Source organism: Saccopteryx leptura, chromosome 5, assembly GCF_036850995.1.
Source record: "Saccopteryx leptura isolate mSacLep1 chromosome 5, mSacLep1_pri_phased_curated, whole genome shotgun sequence".
Lineage (NCBI taxonomy): Eukaryota > Metazoa > Chordata > Mammalia > Chiroptera > Emballonuridae > Saccopteryx > Saccopteryx leptura.
The window spans coordinates 143348661-143367318 of record NC_089507.1 but is presented as its reverse complement, the minus strand read 5'-3'; the positions used below and the strand labels follow the sequence as shown (position 1 = coordinate 143367318).

Below are 18658 nucleotides of genomic sequence, written 5' to 3'. Positions count from 1 at the left end.
TAAGGGCTGGTCAGGGGTGTGGCGCCCAGTGGGGATGCTCACAAAGCCTGTGGGACAGAGTGTACCATGGGGACAGGCTGCCGTGTGTGACTGCGAGTGCATGTGTGTGTATGTATTTTACACGCCACCTTACCAGGAGGCAGTGTCCTCATCTCCTCCCTGGAGCCAGTACTGGGCACAACTGGTCAGTCTGTCCTGTGTCTGGTAGCCAAGGAGTCATCCTGCACTGTTCTGATGAGGGTCCAGCGCTGCAGGGAGGCAGTCACAGGGGGTTACTGTTGCTGTGTCATCTGTGCTGCTGCCTGGGGCCAGCTCTGACATAGGGAGGGGTGGATGAGGGACCAGTCTAACAGGTGTGACTTGGAGCTTTGATGAGGGCTTAGGTGAGCAGGTGCAGCCCCTGGGCTGGGAGTGGGAACTGGCTTCTCCTGAAGGCATGTGCTTCGGTGCTATTCTGAAAATGGGTTAAATTCCCAGAATGCCCAGCAGGCTCCCGTGAGAAAGAAAGCCAATGGAACCCCATGGTGCAGCTGCTGAGAAGCATCATTCAGTGTCACCACATCCTTGTCATGAGGACCCGTGGGAATAATCCCCAGGCCCGGGCCAGAATTGCCTACCTCCCAACCCCGGGCCTTGGGCAGCTCAGGACAAATCACGGATCTCTCCTGGCTCTATAGCCTCTGGTGGCCCTGCTGGCATTTATTGTGGTGACGTAACCATTTCCTCCACAGTCATCATATTTTATCCTCTTTTCTTCTTTCTCTGGTGTCTTTACCAGTTTTTATTTTTTATGTCTTTTTATAATTCTTCATTTGGGAAGAGACAATGGGACTGGACTGGGGAATTAATAAATATAATGTGATCATCTCACTTAGATTTTCCAAGTAGGCTAATTAGTTTAGTGCACCATTAGGAATTACTGCAATTCTCATACCTGTTCAATAACTGTGTAAACACTTTACTCATGGATATAATATGCAATTGTAACTGTATTATCTTGCTTCTCTGGAAACCTCAAGAACAGTGTTCTTGATTTTGGAGTGAGAAGAGATAGGAAGAAAAGGTACCATGATTATAAAGTCTTCACAAGTGAGTATGGAGCAAAGGTAGTCTTGGAATAATTGCAGGGCAGGGCAAAGACATGAACTAAACCATCCATATGCAGAATTCCCTGTGAGAATAAGAATGGGCAGTGCTCACAAGGCCTGTGCTGACCAGCCTGGCTGCTCTCCATACTCACAGAAACAAAGGCCTGGGATGTGCATTCAGGTTCTCAAAGGACTGTGCACAGTAAATACCATGTGCACTCACTCGCCTAGTGAAGTGACCAGCTGACCCCAGGGACAAAAGAGTCATGGTGGTCTGGAGTCTCTGAGCATGAGGCCCCTTCCCAGAGCAGAGGTCCACTAGGACTGCCGCCCCTGTGTGAGGCCGGGAATGGACAGGCCGAGGGGGAACCAGGGCTCTGACCTAAAGGGAGAGGGGAGAGGAGGGGCAATGCTCGCTGAGAAAGCACGGAGACAGGCCTTCGCCTGCAGCCCTGTTTGTCTCAGGGATTCTGGTCCTTGGTCCAGCCAGGTCACAGATTCCAGCAGGTTGGGATTCTAGCTAACGATGTTATAAATCCATGTGAGCATCTCAGTTTTCTTGTAGGCAAATGGAAAACCACCAGTTAATCCTTCACAGATTTTAATTTAATCCACAGTGGCTGTAGAGTGCGGTGTCAGGAGCTGTGGAAATGGAAGAGAGGGGGCTGAATACCTACCTTCCAGAAGCTCACGCTGCCTGGGGGCGAGCGATGTGTTGGTGCCGAAGGGTGTGGGGTGAGGAATGATTACAAGTGTGTGCACATGGGACTGAGTAAGCCCTACAGCCTGGACACATGCAGGTCCACCGACAGGAAGTGATGACTGGGACCTGATTGTGGTCCAGCAGCAGGACTCTGCAACAGACCTGTGTCTATGTTTTGGGGACAGTGATGTTCACAAGTGAAGATGACTTACCTCTGGGAACAAACAAAAGGACAAGATAAGCCAGCTATTGTTTTCATGTTCTTCCAAAAATCTGACACAAAAACCTGTCTGTGGTTTCCCTTCCTTCCCTTCCCGTGGAATAACGTAGCTGCATGGTTCCAGGCAACTGTTAACACTGCACCTCTAACCAGAGCTGCAACCGCAGACACGTGGCCTGGTCAGGGTGCAGCCAGCTGGGAGAGCGCCACCTGCTTCCTCGAGACCTGGCATCCTTCTCTCTCTATCTTTGGAACCGACCCTCAGGCCCAGAGGCAGCAGGGCCTGGTTTTCTGTTATGGAAAATAAAGGGGGATGGCCATCCCAGAAATTGGGGCTTGGGGACAGCCTCAGAATCCACTTAGTTCTCCAAGTATGAGGGTTTTCAGTCCACGTCATGTGTGTGTGGCTTCTGTGGTCACTGCCCAAGGGGTCTGGGGGTGACCTCCCCACAGAAGGATGTAACCTTACTCCCCCAGGGCCAGTGGGCAACAGTAAGGGCCCATGGCCATCAGGATGGCTACTATGGCCCCACCTCCCCCAGCCAGCAGAACAGTTTTGTGACTATGTTCTGTGGGCCGGCTCTCAGAATATCCCCTTGACCCTGGGCCTCTCTCTGTTACGGACACGCAGAAGGGCCACCCTGCAACTGGACAGCACCAGCATTCTCTTGGCTCACCAAGCCGCCCTCTTCTGGACAGGCAGCTCCTTTGCCCCATGGCACCTGGCACAAGGCAAGCCCTGCTGCCAGGCCTGCAGCTCCTGTGAGGAAGGCTGACTGCTCCCTTGCCCTTGGGCTGTACCTGACCTGCCCAGCTTGCTCCAGCCTCACAGCTCTGTCCCCCTGTTCCCAGAGCTCCAGGGACTGAGCGCTTCCCTCCATCCACAGGGCCTGCTCCCTGGCCTGGGTCACCAGAACCACATAGGTGAACCTGTTTCTAAGATGCGGAGCCTAGCCAATGCCGTTTCCCTAGGGCTCTTCCTATTGGATGAGGTTGTCACCCCTCTGTGCTGTCCTCGAAAGTCTGCCATGTCTCCCCAGCACAATTATGAGTGAATAATCTGTGTTATTAGTGGTTAGATGTCTGTCTGTGCCACTAGCCTGGAAGCTCTGTGAGAGCGGGGTCTGTGTCTGCTTTTGCCCAGAGTGCAGGCCCCACAGCTTTTCTGCCCGTCTATCTAGTGGGACGTTAGATCAGGCATCCATGTCCTGAAGTTAGGGTGCAAGGTCAAGTGACATGCATGAGTGGAATCTTCTCTTCGTACAGATGGGGCTTTGTAAACACTCAGCAGGTGTGGGGACAGGAAGAGGTTAGAGATTTGCTGAGTACACACAGTCCAACAGGAAACAGAGAAAGGGTAGTGAGTGCCATTGTCTACTAAGGGGCAGATGAGGGGACCAGTTTCTGTACAGATGTCTCTGCTATACCCGTTTCCTAGATGAATGTGACATTTAATTAGAATATCCCTGGGTTCTCATGGTTAGTGTGGTAGTTAAACAAATGTTAGAGGCTGTGTACATATATATATATATATATATATATATATATATATATATATATATGTATATGCACATGTAGACATAGGCACACAACAGACAAAGACATGTGCATAAACAAAGATGTTCACCTATGCGGTATAAATATGCATGCACATGTATGCACACACATCTACACATACCCACCGACACACTACACATAAACACAACATGTGCACTTATGTACACACATATAAATATACATATGTACACATGTAGCCACACATGAACACAATATGTGTGCGAACACAACACATATGTAAACACATCCACACGCCTGTATGCATGTAGACATATATACACATCCACACATAGGTAGATGCACATATACACATCTTTACATGTACACATATAAACAATACAAACAACACATGCCAATCAGTATTTTTCTGAGAATATACTTATAACATTGTATACCACAAACCAAATTTAAAGAATGATGACATTATACTTCAGAAGGGAAATACAGTAATTTACTTAGAATGTTCCAAAATAGGTTGGAAATGTCTTTGGCCATTTTCCTGTCTGAGAACTTGGGCATTTTGGGGTGTTTTCTGAGGGAGGTGATTCTCCAGTGCATCCTTGGCAGCATGGTTACCATGGAGGTCAGTGCGGAGTCCCAACTTCTCCCATGGCCTGGTTCCCACACTCCGGCCTCGATTTTCTCATCTGTAACCTGTGGAGTTATGCTGTTTCAATGCTCCTTCTAGTCCCTGCATACCTCGATTCTATATTCAAGATATTTTCATTTGAAAAGCAAAATGGAAGTTTCAGGTACATTCTAAAGAGTTCTTTATTCTCCCTTTGCCCCCTTTCTCCTCCCTATCCTGCCCCACACAAACACACCACCCAGAGGCATGGAGTTTGTGGCACAAAACCAAATCAAAGAACAGGGTCACTTATTGTCTGTGTACTTGCCACAGATGGTTCATCTCACTGGGTGGTGGCAGTGGGGACAAGACTCCCTGTAAGAGAGCTGTCACCAAATCACTCTGGGTATAGGTGGTAGGTGCTTGAGTTTTGGTGAGGCACTTGGATAGGGCAGCATGCCGGCCGACATGGACGGCTTCGTGGCCATTGTGGCCGCTCCTGGCAGCTGGCAGCATTCCTCCTAGCATCTCAGGCTCTGCAAAGCCCCATAGAAAGCACACGATGCTTGCAACACTTGAGATGGTTTTCTGCTAATCACATGGCACCATCCATCTAAGCACATATGTAATATCAGACCAGCAATTACCCAGTCAGCCTGGCACTGGGCAAATGTGCTTCTGCTAATTAAACTTGTTGCATCTGAATGGCTTTCTTCAGCTACCCGGGAGCAGTGAAACTTGTGAACAATGAAAGAAGCGTTCCCTCCATCTCTGCGTTAGGCTGCAGATGGTGGCCCTGTGTGTGAGGTTGGTCCCTGAATTAGTCTTTTGTGTGTAGGAAAGGCAGTCATTTGAATATTTGAACCCCTACAGGAAGCTTCTCTCAAAGTGAGCAATTCGGGAATAAAGATTTACTGCGGCTTAAATTAATTGGAAGGGGTGGTTTGGAAAGACACTGATGAGCAGGGTCTGTCATTTCAGACAAATGGAGGGAGCTGCACAGATTGTCCTATGAATGCACCCTGTTCTATGAGCATCTCTCCCTCCCGCATTCTCAGAAGGCCCCTTGCACCTGCCTGACGGCAGTGCCTGTGCCCTGCCACCCTCACGCCAGCGCCTCACGTGGCGCATGTGGGAGATATTCCTCAGTCCTTGTGGCTTTTGCATATTAACAGTATACCTCCTGCATGTTCTGTATCTCATCTGGAAAACTGACCCTGAATGTTACTGAGTATTTTTCAAAAATGTGTAAGTCATGGCCTGGAAATGACAAAAGCGGGGGTTGAGGAGGGGTTGGGAAGAAGGGATGGGAACATAGAATAAAACGTCTGAGTGGCGCTGGGCTCCTGAGCCCCTCTGCAGCTTTGCCCTTGTTTCCCAAATCACCCTGTTTTTACTTAAGTAAACCTTGCGCACCCAGTGCTCGGGGTTTTAACAGCTCTGGGATGACTCCCTGGGCCATCTCCTGAACTTCACCACGATGCACCATGAGGTATGCTGCAGGACGGCCTTAATGCTTGCCTCCTCTCTGAAAATGAAACATCACTTTCTCTTTTTGCCTCCTTTTTCTCACAGATGGAGTGTTTGGAAGGTGCCAGAAGTTTCCGGCAACAGATATCTATCACTACGAAGTGTCGCCAGGGGTTCTGCAGCGCCTGATGGCCACCTTGCAGAAGCTGTCCCGCACAGGTAGGCAGGCACAGCCGCAGCCCGCGGGGAGAGCTCTGGTGGCAGGTGTTCCACTGAGCGTTCTGCAAACACTTTGCTTCTTGAAAATCTGAGGGCCTCTTAGGTACAAGGATGTAGAAGAGGATAAATGAGCCAGTATGGCGACAAGGAGAAGTGGTCTTGGGGCAGGAACCCCCTTCAGGGTGAGAGGAACTCAGGGGGAACCCCCTTCAGGGTGAGAGGAACTCAGGGTGAATACTGGGCTTGAGGGTGTGCGGGCATGCCGGCACCCATGTGGCAGGCTGGTGGGGAGCTAACCTTGCTGACCACAACCGACTCCATCCTGATCAACCTCAAGAGAATCAGTCACCTCCACCCACCATTGTCACACAGATTTTTGTTTACAATTTCCACAGAAGATTTCCATTACCTGTTCACTTCATGGGGTGCTTAGATTATTTTTAAAAATTTAGTAACTTAATAATTATGTACAACGACTATTGATAATTTATGTTACATATATACTTTTTAATTTTGGGGGATGTGTGCGTGTGGCCTGTCCTGTTACTGAGGTGAAGCCCCATCTCCTTGCACCCTCAGAGCCTGGTCAAGAGGTCGATTGTGAACACAGCATGTCGGTGAGTGGATGGGTGAAATGCTTGGAGGCTGAAACTTCACATCATGGTCAGGGCATAAAAGGACCTGCCTGGGGAGCAGATCTGGGAGTGAGGGACTCCATGCTTGCTCAGAGCCCAGGCTCCCACAGGGCTTTGAGTTACTCCGTAAAGAAAAAGTCTGTGGTTCAGGCTGTGAGGAAACAACATTGCTCTCTTCCCCCCTGAGGGTGTTCACAGTGCACGTGGCTTGTTGAGGCTCCGGAGAGTCCTGAGTGATAGGGCTCAGCAGCAGCAAATGCACTCAGGGATGGTGTCTGTGATTATGTGATTAGTCACAGGGTTTTGGCCATTGCAAGTGTGGGAGCTGGGTGAGCATCTGTGCCAGGCGGAATCTGCAGTGGTGGCAGTGAGGAGATGGTGGGTACGAGGTGCATCTTCAAGGACAGGGAGGCTGGGAGCTGTGTCCGTGCTCATGCAGAAGCTGGCAGCTGCCACAGGCCACACTCACCTGCTTTCCCAGTGGGGATGATTGCAAAGTTGTTTAGGTCTGTGCGTCGTGTCAGATGCCAGAAGAGCAACCGTTTTCCAAAGAACGAGGACACGTCCCAGTTCTTTCAATGAAACGATGATGATGATGAATGAAGAAGAAGAAATGCCCATGGAATCTCCCGACAGGTGTTTACCTGCAAAGCCTCGGCATGTGCTCAGTGCACTGTGGGTCTCTCACACCCAGAGGCATTTGGTGCAGTCGGGCAGGATGTCGGGTCAGGCTGTGACCTGAGCAGACACCACACCCTTCACCATCATGTTCCTGCCCCTGACTTAACAGCACTCAGACCCTAGGTCCTGTCAAGACCTGTTGACTAACCACGGCAGCTTTCCCCAGGGCCACTATTCCAGGTCACACTTGTGCTGCAGACTCCTGTTGTCTCTTCTGAGGAGCCCAGACTAGGAGGTTGGGGGTGGAGGGGCCTTGACTTCTAGAGAGCGACTTTGGAGCAGGAGGAAGTGAGCAGGTGAGGGTGGGCCATGGGGATGTATCCAGCAACTCAGTCTGACTCTGGGTTCCCGGGTGGACAGGCTGCACCTTCCTGGGCCCTGTCAACTTGATGCAGGGTGGACACTGAGCAGAGTGATGTCCAGAGGCCTCTATTCATGTCTTCCCTGTGGCCATGCCAGCCCTGCCAGCCCCCAAAAAACAGAAAACATTCACAAATATTTAGATATAGAACCAAAACAAGTGCTTTCTAGAACACGGGGTATTGACAGCCCTTCCTTGCAGCTGCTGAAATGCCATCTTTTAAGATACTTTCTTTGTGAGGTAACTGGGTACCTGACAGGGACTGGAGGGCGCGAGAGTGGGGGCGGCACCTCTGTCAGGCCAGCTGTTCTGACAAGGGGCCTCAGCTGGTCTCTCAGTGTCGCCTGCCGGAGGAGGGACAGGAGCAGGGCAAGTTTCTCAGGGTCAGAGTGTGTGGTCTGGGGGGCTGCTGACACCAGCAGTCTGTGATGCTCTGCTTGTCTGGGGCCAAGCCAAAGACCTGTCAGACCGGCCCGCGTCTCAGCCTTTGGAGACTACCACTGCCTGCTCTCCTGACTGGTTCTCTCTCCCTCCAGCCACAGAGGATAAAAGAGGGGCCATATGCTGTGTGCCTCTGACACTTCCCACATTCACATATGTGTCTAGACAAGGCACAGTTGTGTTCTCAGAAGCTGGACTGGACAGTTCCCTAGGACAGTGGACCGGTACCGGTCCGTGGGCCATTTGGTACCGGTCCGCAGAGAAAGAATAAATAACTTATATTATTTCCATTTTATTTCCATTTAAGTCTGAACGATGTTTTATTATTTAAAAATGACCAGATTCCCTCTGTTAAATCCGTCTAAGACTCACTCTTGATGCTTGTCTCGGTCACGTGATACATTTATCCATCCCGCCCTAAAGGCCAGTCTGTGAAAATATTTTCTGACATTAAACCGGTCCGTGGCCCAAAAAAGATTGGGGACCACTGCCCTAGGACACCCAGTCCTTCCTAGGACAGCCTACTCCTTCTTAAGATACCCTAATTCCAGGGGTTCTGACAAGGCCTGTGGGGTGGGAGCCAGGTGTCTGCATTTTCAATAAGCCCCAGAAATAATCCTAAGAGGTGGGAGATCCACTTGCTCACCTTGGTCCTTTGGTGTGTGTCATCCCTCTTTCTGTAACCAAATGCGAGGGCTCGTGCTGCTGGCTTGTGCCCATGTGTGCAGGGTCCACATTACTTGAACTGGTATGAATTTAAAGTTGGGAAATTTTGGTATAATTTAGATTCTGGACTGCCTTTCTTGATGTTCATCCCATAATAGTCCTTATTGTGAGAGTTCCATATTGCCACCTCTCAGAACCTGGCTGTCACTTCCTCCCCCAACACGCGTGTACACATGCATACGCATGTACAAATGGACATACATGGAGTCACACATGTAGAAATGCACAATGCATGTCTGCATAGGTATATGCATACAGATTTGTATACATACAAAGGTAAACACTAACACATTAAAGTGTACACATGTACAATGTACAAAAACACACCAACATGCACACATGTATAAACATTAGTGTGTTTTGCATGTGTGCAAAACATCAGTGTGTACACATGTACAAACACACCAGTGTACACACGTATGCACATATAAATGTGTGCACACATGCATCATCACATGTTCTTAAGAATGTGAAAAGGAAATTTCAAAAAGTTATAAACCAATAAAAGTGAATTAAATGGTATAGAAAACTTGAATAAGCCTATAATCATTAAAAATATTATATACCTAAATTTTCAAAAAGTAGTAGTTGTAGATTCACCCCTCTCAGCAGTGGTTCTGGTTACTGACACCACAGCAGTCACACCGAAAGCCAGTGTTAGCAGCTGCTTTTGATGTGAGGAGTCTGAAATGGAGAGAAAGTGGTCCCGTCATTAGAACAGTCTTTAGAGCTCCAACACCAGGTTTTGCATGATCTGTGCTGCCCCTCTGGAGACTTGACCCTGGGAGAATGAGTCTTATTTTGCACAATGAGTTTTCACCATTATCTCTCACAAGCAGTGTAACTAGGAAATCGATGTCTTTGGATGTAAAGATTTTGTATTTTCTAAGGTATTCAAGGATTTCCAGAATGCTGGCCCCTCCATGACCGGCTGCCCAAGTCGGGCCTTCTCTCGGGTTCCCAGTTTGTGTCTGTGAAGCCACAGGTCTCCCAGGAGCACCATGGGGCCAGGGCCTCCGTGGCCGCAAGCAGTGGGCAGTGCTGCATCTGTAGCCTCAAAAAGACAGTCGGTCTTAAAAGGCTAAACTCAGAGCTTAGGGTAATGACACAAACTCACCTTCCTGTTCATTTAACTGTCTAACTACCTCAGACAAGGCATCTAATAATGTGCCAAAGACAGTTGACAACAGGATGACTTAAAAGCTTGGACCAGACACCAGTGCACAAACATGTTATTATGAAATGCAGGTGCTGACAAGGCAGGGCTGAGTGAACACCATGCTTCCTGCTTCTCAGCCAGGTGAGTGAACTGCATGGATGGATGTGGAAGCAGCCACGTTCTTCCCACGTTTGGGCGTGCTCCCTGGGTCTCCCCCATCGGTCCCTCTTCCCTGGTTCTCGGCTCCACACCTCCTGCGTCCTGTCTTGTCATGCACCACCACAGCTCATCCAAACAACAGAGGTGCCCTGGATGCATTTCCGATGCTGCAGTTTGTCTCCTAAGGAGCCGGGGGCTGGGGTTGCATGACTCATTCTCCAGGCAGAGTAGATGCAGTGAATGGACTCTGTCGTCTGAGCTGGATTAGCTGACACTGGAATGACCCTCTAATTTGCACAAAAGACTTCAAATATGGGAACCAGAAATGAAAATAAGGACAATTTTGTCACTTTTGGGACAAACCAAAGTCTTTCTTATTCATATATGTTTGAGGACTGCATTTTTGTCCTTCAGAAGACGCTCGAATATCTTGGTAGGTTCAGGAAATACTCATAAGCCACATCTTTTTTTTTTTTTTTTTTTTTAATTTTTCTGAAGCTGGAAACAGGGAGAGAAAGTCAGACAGACTCCGCATGCGCCCGACCGGGATCCACCCGGCACACCCACCAGGGGCGAGGCTCTGCCCACCAGGGGGCGATGCTCTGCCCATCCTGGGCGTCGCCATGTTGCGACCAGAGCCACTCTAGCGCCTGAGGCAGAGGCCACAGAGCCATCCCCAGCGCCCGGGCCATCTTTGCTCCAATGGAGCCTTGGCTGTGGGAGGGGAAGAGAGAGACCGAGAGGAAAGCGCAGAGGAGGGGTGGAGAAGCAAATGGGCGCTTCTCCTGTGTGCCCTGGCCGGGAATCGAACCTGGGTCCTCCGCACGCTAGGCCGACGCTCTACCGCTGAGCCAACCGGCCAGGGCCACATCTTACCCTTAGAATTAAAACTACATTTTCTAACTTTGACTGCTATAAAAGCTTGCATTTTTTCTAAGAAAAATGTCAAATTTGTATTATAATTTTGAAGTATGTGGTCAGGTAGACTTCATCCCTATTGGAACTTGAGCTAACAGCTGGATTTAGTGTACTACTTGGTGTTGGTGGGGAGGCAGGCAGGCACCTGCTCTGGACGTCTTAGGGCGGAGGCACCTTTGTTTTATGGAGGCTTCATTTTAGACACAACAGAGAACTGCATGCATCAGCAGAGGAGGAAACTGAGACTAGAGAAACCTGGAAGCTTCCCAGATGGCACAAAAACCTGCATTTCTGAGAGAATCAGGAAAGTTGGAGAAGGGGCATCCATTTATGGGCTGTATGGGATGTCATTTTGTCTAAACCTCACTAAAAGCTATGTAGGTCAGAGAGACAATTAGCCTTTTATTCTTTGAAATAATTCACATTACAGGCTTGAGTGTTACTTGCATTATCAAATAAAAGCCTTTAGACTCACGTGGGCAGATAATTACAAATTGATTTCTGGACATCTCATTTTGGAAATGGTATTTACTCCTCTCTGCTCTTTCCTCTTCCTCTTCCTACGCTGAACTTACTTGCGTTTTTTTTGGGTTTTGGGGTGTTGGCTGTAACTGAGTAAATGGCATGGCTATATGAAGAATTCCTTGTATTTGGAGTCAGGAACTGAGTTATAAAGTGCGGGAACATATGCGCAGAGAGAGAATTTCTTAAACACTGTTCTCAGCCTCTAAAAAGTTAGTTCAGACCAGAACCAATAAGCCAGGCTCGGCGCTGTCCAGTGTCTGTCTCAGTGGGTCTTAGGCTACATTCTTGGTCCGAACTTCTGTTTTACTTAACTCAATGAGTCTCAAGTTTTAAGACAACAAACAGATAGATAAACACCTTTTAAACAACATTAGAAGCCAACCAACATCTAGTTTATTCGCCAGAACAAATAGGGGAGGCACTCTTAGACTGAAAAACAAAAGGAAATCAAATAAACACACTAATCAACGACAACCTCATTATCTCTCAGGCCTGCGTGTGTGCAGGAATGGGCCACGAGGTGGTCTAGGATCTCCGCGCGAGAAGACTGTCAGACGTAGTCAGTAGAGCAGGTGGCAGAGCGGGATCTCCATGGAAAGCAGTAGTGAGCATCAAAGGGATTAGGGTTGACGAACACGCTTAGAGAGTTACAGAATGTCATGTAGCAGACCCCAGTATGGCATCACCATGCAGAATAGAGGGAAAAAGTGGACTAGAAGTCTTCCTGTTATGTGGTTTTGACACCCCCACCCCTGCTGCCCAGGGGAAACGCTGGTCCTAGAGGTGCTTCCCGCTTGGGCTCCGCCAGGCCAGGCTCCCATGTTTTATCATGCCAGGATGAGATGGGGTGCAAGGTGGTCATCCAGCCAGGGTCTGATGGTTGAACACAGGCCTCCACAAGTGGATGGATGTAGTTGACCCACTGACAGGCCAGAGCTCCTCCCCAACCCTCTTGTTTACCTCCTGCCCTCCCTGACCCCACCGACTGCTGACTGGTGCATGGCCGCCAGTGACCTCCCTGCTCAGCTCTCTCTCCCTCTCTGCTCCTCCAGCCTGACTTTGGGGGCAGACAGGGAGGCCCTGACTGAAGAGAGTGAGCAGCAGGTGGGCACCTTCCCACTTGCCCGGTTCTCGCTCCCACTTCTGCGTCTGGGTGGCTGGCCTGAGATGACCTCGTCATGCTCACTGGAAACTGGGTTTCCCTTACAGTGCTGCCTGAGATGCGTGCTCATCCCGCCTTTGATGACTATGAAACTGCACATGATGTGCCAACACAGCTTCTTTCGTGCAGACAACCGAACACATCTCCCGTCTGTCTGCACCCTTCTTCTCGGGATCCCTTCCCTCCTTGCTTCCAGGAGCTGCAGGCCCCGCAGGGCCCAAGGAGGGCCGGGAGGTGGCAGCTGTCTCCTAGCTGCTGGGCTAGTCACCACAGGGTCACCGTGTTTAATACTCAGTATGTGTCACGGGATAAGTGCAGTTATCCCGGCTTCACAGATCCGACCAAGGAGCCTTAGGGAATCCACATGCTGCCTGAGGCTTTGGGTCTGTGACTGTGCCCAGATCAGATGCGCAGCCGGCATCCCAATCCTCACTCTGTCCCACAGCCCAGCGACCAGTGCTCTTATGTTCACTTGGAAGCCACGCTCAGGAGTCCCAAACATGTGGCTTCACCACAGAGTTCAAAACCAAAACACACTTTTCTTCTTGTCACTTTCCTGAGACAAGAGGTGAAGGGCAGCTACTGAGTCGTTTCCAGCATCATGTGTTTGTTGTGCTGGGTGAGAATTTCTTTACAAATTGCAGAAAAGGTATTTTGAAACTTTCTTGGGCAGATGTCTAATTTCTTCTCTTCCACTGCTTTAAATTTAAAAAGGAGCCATTCCTGCCTGACCAGGCGGTGGCGCAGTGGATAGAGCATTGGACTAGGATACGGAGGACCCAGGTTCGAGACCTTGAGGTCACCAGCTTGAGCGCAGGCTCATCTGGCTTGAGCAAAAAGCTCACTAGGTTGGACCCAAGGTCACTGGCTTGAGCAAGGGGTTACTCTGTCTGCTGAAGGCCCGCAGTCAAGGCACATATGAGAAAGCAATCAATGAACAACTAAGGTGTCGCAACAAAAAACTGATGATTGATGCTTCTCATCTCTCTCCATTCCTGTCTGTCTGTCCCTATCTATCCCTCTCTATGACTATCTCTCTGTCCCTGTAAAAAAAAGAAAAAAGAAAAAGAAAAAGAGCCACTCCTGGGGGTGACTGGGTCATAAATGACAGGGACTCTGGTACAGGCCCACTTGGACCTACACAGAGGTTTTTCGGAGGAGAACCCTCACGAATCAGAGGCCAGAGCTGTCTCAGAGAACAGCACCCCTGACTGCTCACAGGGAGAAAACTCTGACCCTGGACAGGGGTCCAGGTTTCTTAAAAGAATTTCCCTGAGACCACCATGTCTGGGAGACAATGGCTTTGAGTAGGAGCCTCAGTGCAGGAGAAATGCCTTTGCTGCCCTTTAAAATGTAAATCCCACTTCTCTTGCTGGCAAAAGAGCACCTGAGACCATTCAAGTGTCAAGAAGACCAGCAGGACCGACTCTGGTCTCCTCTGTGATGGCTGCACATGGAGCATAGACCGGGAGGCAGCCCCTTGGGACTTTGGCCGTCTGGACGTGGTACTAGGACGATGCTCGCTTTGGTTCCTGTGTCCTTCAGGAGCGTGTGGTGGAGTGAGAGCCAGTGCTCTTGTGGCAGAGGAGGGGCCCGATGCCACTTCCTGTGTCCCCACCAGCCTGGATCTGTCTCTTCCTCTGTCACACCCGCAGCTCCGATGTTAAATCTGCAGGGCTGTTGGGAGAGTCATGGGGGATGGAGGGCCTGCCCGTGCTCTGTCTGCTGTGCTCCCGGCCCGAGGCTTTCCCAGCCTCTGGTTTGCAGGGGGCCCACAGCCAGAGCAGGACCATGACGCAAGGACCCCTGGGTCCTCCTGGGGCTTTGTTACTTGGGGATGGAGCACCAGTCTGATGTTCATGTGCTTCTGACCACAGAAAAATTAAAAAAAGAAATGGCAGCAGAGAAGAATACATAGCCTACAGGGGAGACTGCCATGTCCTCACATTGGTGCTGGTGTCCATGTAAGGGGTGCCCACCTTGCTGTATGAGTCTGACAAACACCACGTGGGCTCACCGGCCGCCCGAGGGTCCTTGGCCTGACTGCTCTATCTCCTGTCCACTTCATTCCACTCTCAGTGCGCCTTCTTTTTCTAATTTTAACTCAGCAGTTAAACTCTGCAAACAACAATAACTACAACAAAACAGTTGCATGGTTCAATGTTTGGGGAAATTAAAAAATGAATAATAACAGTCCTCCAAAAGTGAGACATTTGTGCTTTTTCTCTTATTTAGTCAGTGAACCCGCTCAGAGAACCTGGGATATGGGGAAAACCCAAAGGCCATCTGGGCCTGTGCGTGTCCCTCACCTGCTGTCCCCCTTCTGCCATCCACTGCCCCTTTCATCTCCTGCTCCTCTTTTATCTGTGCTTTTCTCTCCATAAACCCCTACTCTTGCTGCCTTTATCTCAATACCATAATGAAGGGTCTTCAAAGACCTAGTTTCAAAACACAGGCCCTGGGGAGGGCCAATTAAGTACATAAAGACGGCTTGTGTGTGATGACTGGAGACTTCAGGGCCAGAAATTATCTCGATGGTCCTGGTGGGGTGTGGAAGCTGGGGGCTCCTACAGCTCCCCCTGCCCTTTCTCAGCAGATTGTCACAGCCCAACAGGCCCCTGGCAGTGGGCCTCCTCCTACGAACGCTGCGGGTCACAGTAGTCCCTCAGCTGGTTTGGAGAGAGCGCCCCCACTCTGAGCCTGGGCTTGATGGTTGGTCCCTGGATGGAAACGAGAAGGACACCCAAGTGTGGGGCTGTGGACCTGGGTCTGTGACAGTTGGCTGTGAAGTGGCGGGCATGCACATTCTTATGAAGGAAGGACTGGAAGACCAAGCTTTAAACAAGTTAACTGCTTGAGAGCAAATTGTTTTTGAGAGTTTGAGGCCCTTCCGGAGCTGCCGTGGATGTCTGGTCACACCAGGTTTGTGTCCTGGTGGGGTCGTCACATCTCAGGTTCAGTCGGGAAGTGGGGCGTACTGAACACATGGGTGTGTGCCAATGGTGGTAGTGGGCTTTGAGGTGTCCTCCTGGGTGGTGGGAGGTCCCATGGGCAGAGACAGGTGGTTGCTGCACTCCGTTTGCAATACTTTATCCATGAGAAGTTGCATTCTGCAGGGTCATTCCTCTGTTCTTCTGGAAGCATCTCTGGGCAGCTGGAGGAGCAGGTATAGCCAGCCAACCAGGGATGTTGGGAAGGTGATGCCTTCCAACGTCTGATAGCTGTCTCTCTTGGGGAATGCCCAGTGAGGATTTAACCTTCCTTCCATGTTGCTGAGCATTTAGGGACGGCCATGAACAGAGCCTCCTCCTCACAAGGGCAACTGTCGCCAAGAGGAGTCAGACTGCACTGCTGAAAGGCTGTCAGCACCCGCCGATGCGGGACAGGTGGGGGGTCCTGGGCTTCTCCCAGCCCTGCCGGGAGCTGACACAACCAGCCTTTGTGCTGTGGCAGCTCCTGCCCTGCGTGGCCCCAGGTGCGCTGGAGGGGGGCCTTCCCATGGGGTCAGAATAAGAAGCCCGGGAAGCCAGACATGCCTCCCTTTTCCCCAGGGGCGGGTCAGCGCTGGAAGCCCAGGACCCATAAAGGACCAACGGAGGGGAGACAACATGGGTTTTTTTCTCTTTTCCAACTCAATTTGGAGATATGACATTGGAGACAAGGTGGGCACTGGAGTACAGGTAGCACAGTCACAACTGCTGAATGCCTACATCAGTGTCGGCTTCAGAGTGGACCATTGCCCTCATCAGAGGTGCCCAGATGTGTTCTGAGGGTGCATTCCTGCCCGTGAGGGGCCTCCCAGTGAGATCTGTGTCTGAGCACAGGCGAGGCACTGGCTGTCCCTCCTGACCCAGCAGGTCCACATGTGGTTCCCGCACAGGGCTGCCAGTGGCCAAGGATGCTGACTCCTCACAGCCTCAGGCTATCCCTCAGCTGTGATGTTGCAGGAGACACGTGGGGCAGCAGGCAGGTATGGAGGGCGCTCTTTCAAAGCCAAAGCCGTACCTGCTTGAACACTTCATCCTTAAAGCAAACATAAGAGTGATCACGTCATTGTGCCTGTGTGAAGGCACACTTTCTGGTTGTCCCAACAGCTGTAGAGCTCAGGTCTGGGGCATGAGAATGAGTTTTTGTGCATGCGTGTGTGTGTGTGGGGGGGGGGGGGGCGGGAATGGGCTCAGAGGAAGGGGCTGCTGTGGGGTCAGGTTAGGGCTCCTTTGATTCTTGCTGGTGGAAACTCGAAGGTCAGACGGCTCAGCAGGCTTGTGCCCGCCACAGCTGCCTCTCCCCTCATCACTGTAGACACAGAGGACCAGGTCACCGAGGCATCATAGGAAGCACAGATCCAACTCCCAGATAAACAATCCATTCATCTGGCGCCCTGGAGCTGGGGTGTGTCCGAGCGGGATGTGGAAGCCTCACTGTAGTTAACTGTGACCAGGTTAGTTAGGAGGAAAGGTGCTGACCAGACTGTGGTTGGGCAGGAGCAGAAGGTTACTGGGAGCACCGGGGAAGGAGCCATGCCTTGCAGGAGAGGACAAAGGCGTGTGCAGGTGGAGAGGACCCGGGGAGGGAAGATTCACGTTGGAGACTTCAGTTGAGAACCCTTTGGCTGAAGCAAAAGGCATTGCTGGGCCGGTGGCAGATGCAGCTGGAGGGTAATAAGATCAGAAGCTGGTTCTGAAAATTATGGTGATGGGGATGCTGACCACCAGGTGATGCTTTCTGGAGAATCTCAGTTTGATTGAAAATGCAGGCTCAACTTTTCTCAGAACAGCAGGTGACAACGGTCTCCTTGTTTTTGGCATGGCCACCTCTGGCCTCATCTGGGCCCAAAAGCTCTTCTCAGTCCGGGAGGTCTGGCCTCCCAGGGTGGGGCACAGCCTGGCAAAGCAACCTGGGTAATACAGCACCTTGCCGCTCACCAAAGAACAAAAATTACTTACAATTACACGCAATTAGCAATTTTAAATTATTAATGGTGGTAAAAGAATGTGTCTATTCAACAAGTAATTTGTTGTAATTTTTAGTAATTGAAAGTAATTTCTAGCAATTAAATCCTACTTTAGTGCATTTTCTGGGCAATGACTATATTCAAGGGGTGCCTCCCAGCTGTATTGTTGGGTGCTTTTTCCTGGCCCTTTGTTCAGTAAAATTTTCTAGACAGGATAGTTGGGGGAGCAAAACAATCAAAATCTTGGAAGTGCAGCGAAAATAGAGAATTGGTTCAGGATGGCACAATGGAGCTGCTTTACTGGAGACTGAAGTTATGTGAAAAGACTGTGCCCCACCCATTGGCATGGTCTTCCCCATTGAGGAGTTCAATTTCATGAAGAGCTCCAGGGAGCTTCTCTTGTCCAGCCTGCCGTGCTGGGTCACTGGACGCTGGCTCTCCTGGAGGACAAGGGCTGGGCCCAGACACCAGGGCTGCTGCCTGGCTCTGGTTGTCCTCATCCCCTTGTTTCCATAGCTTCCCGAAGCCCACACTGGATGGGCAGCCGAGCTGGGGCGTGTTGGGAGCTAGGAGAACCCAGAGGCTCTCCTGCTGGAGAGTTAACCTAATCACAGTAGATTTGCATATGAAAAGAAGCCTGGAGACTGTCTTTGTCTACCCAAGGAGGGCATCTTATCCCTGATGAAATCTGTCATCTCTTTTGTCAAGTAGCAAATAAATATTCCTATTAAATTCTTCAGAAATGAAATGACTTGGGTTTATCTGGGAATGTGCTTTATTCCCCTTGCAAACTAGTCATTTTAACTATGCATGGCTTCTTCCCCTTGGCCCTGGGTCATAATGGAACTTCAGTGTGGTAACTGCCTTTCCATATTTATTTTCTATTGGACACCAGCAGCCAAGGGCAGGAGATGAAAGGCTGCCCGGTTCCACAAGCCTCTGCTTTTCCCTGAGCATGTCAGGACCAGGGTGACTCCCTGCCTCTCAGGCAGCAGCCCTGGTCAGTCTGGTGGATTGGGTTCTGGACACACTGTCCTGGGCAGTTGATGTGAGGCCATCAGCAGGCACAGTTGTGAACTGATGTTGTCCACCAGGACCCTTTTGTGCCCAGT

General features: G+C 50.4%; 1 protein-coding gene across 2 annotated transcripts in view; it reads left to right on the top strand.

Moving 5' to 3' along the window:
* PTPRN2 (protein tyrosine phosphatase receptor type N2) overlaps window positions 1-18658 on the top strand; it is a 477946-nt gene that overhangs the window by 155969 nt on the left and 303319 nt on the right. For both annotated transcript variants that reach the window (XM_066385718.1, XM_066385717.1), the window contains exon 3: window positions 5712-5825. In XM_066385718.1, the coding sequence (XP_066241815.1) occupies window positions 5712-5825 (114 nt within the window). The remainder of the gene's footprint in view (window positions 1-5711; window positions 5826-18658) is intronic.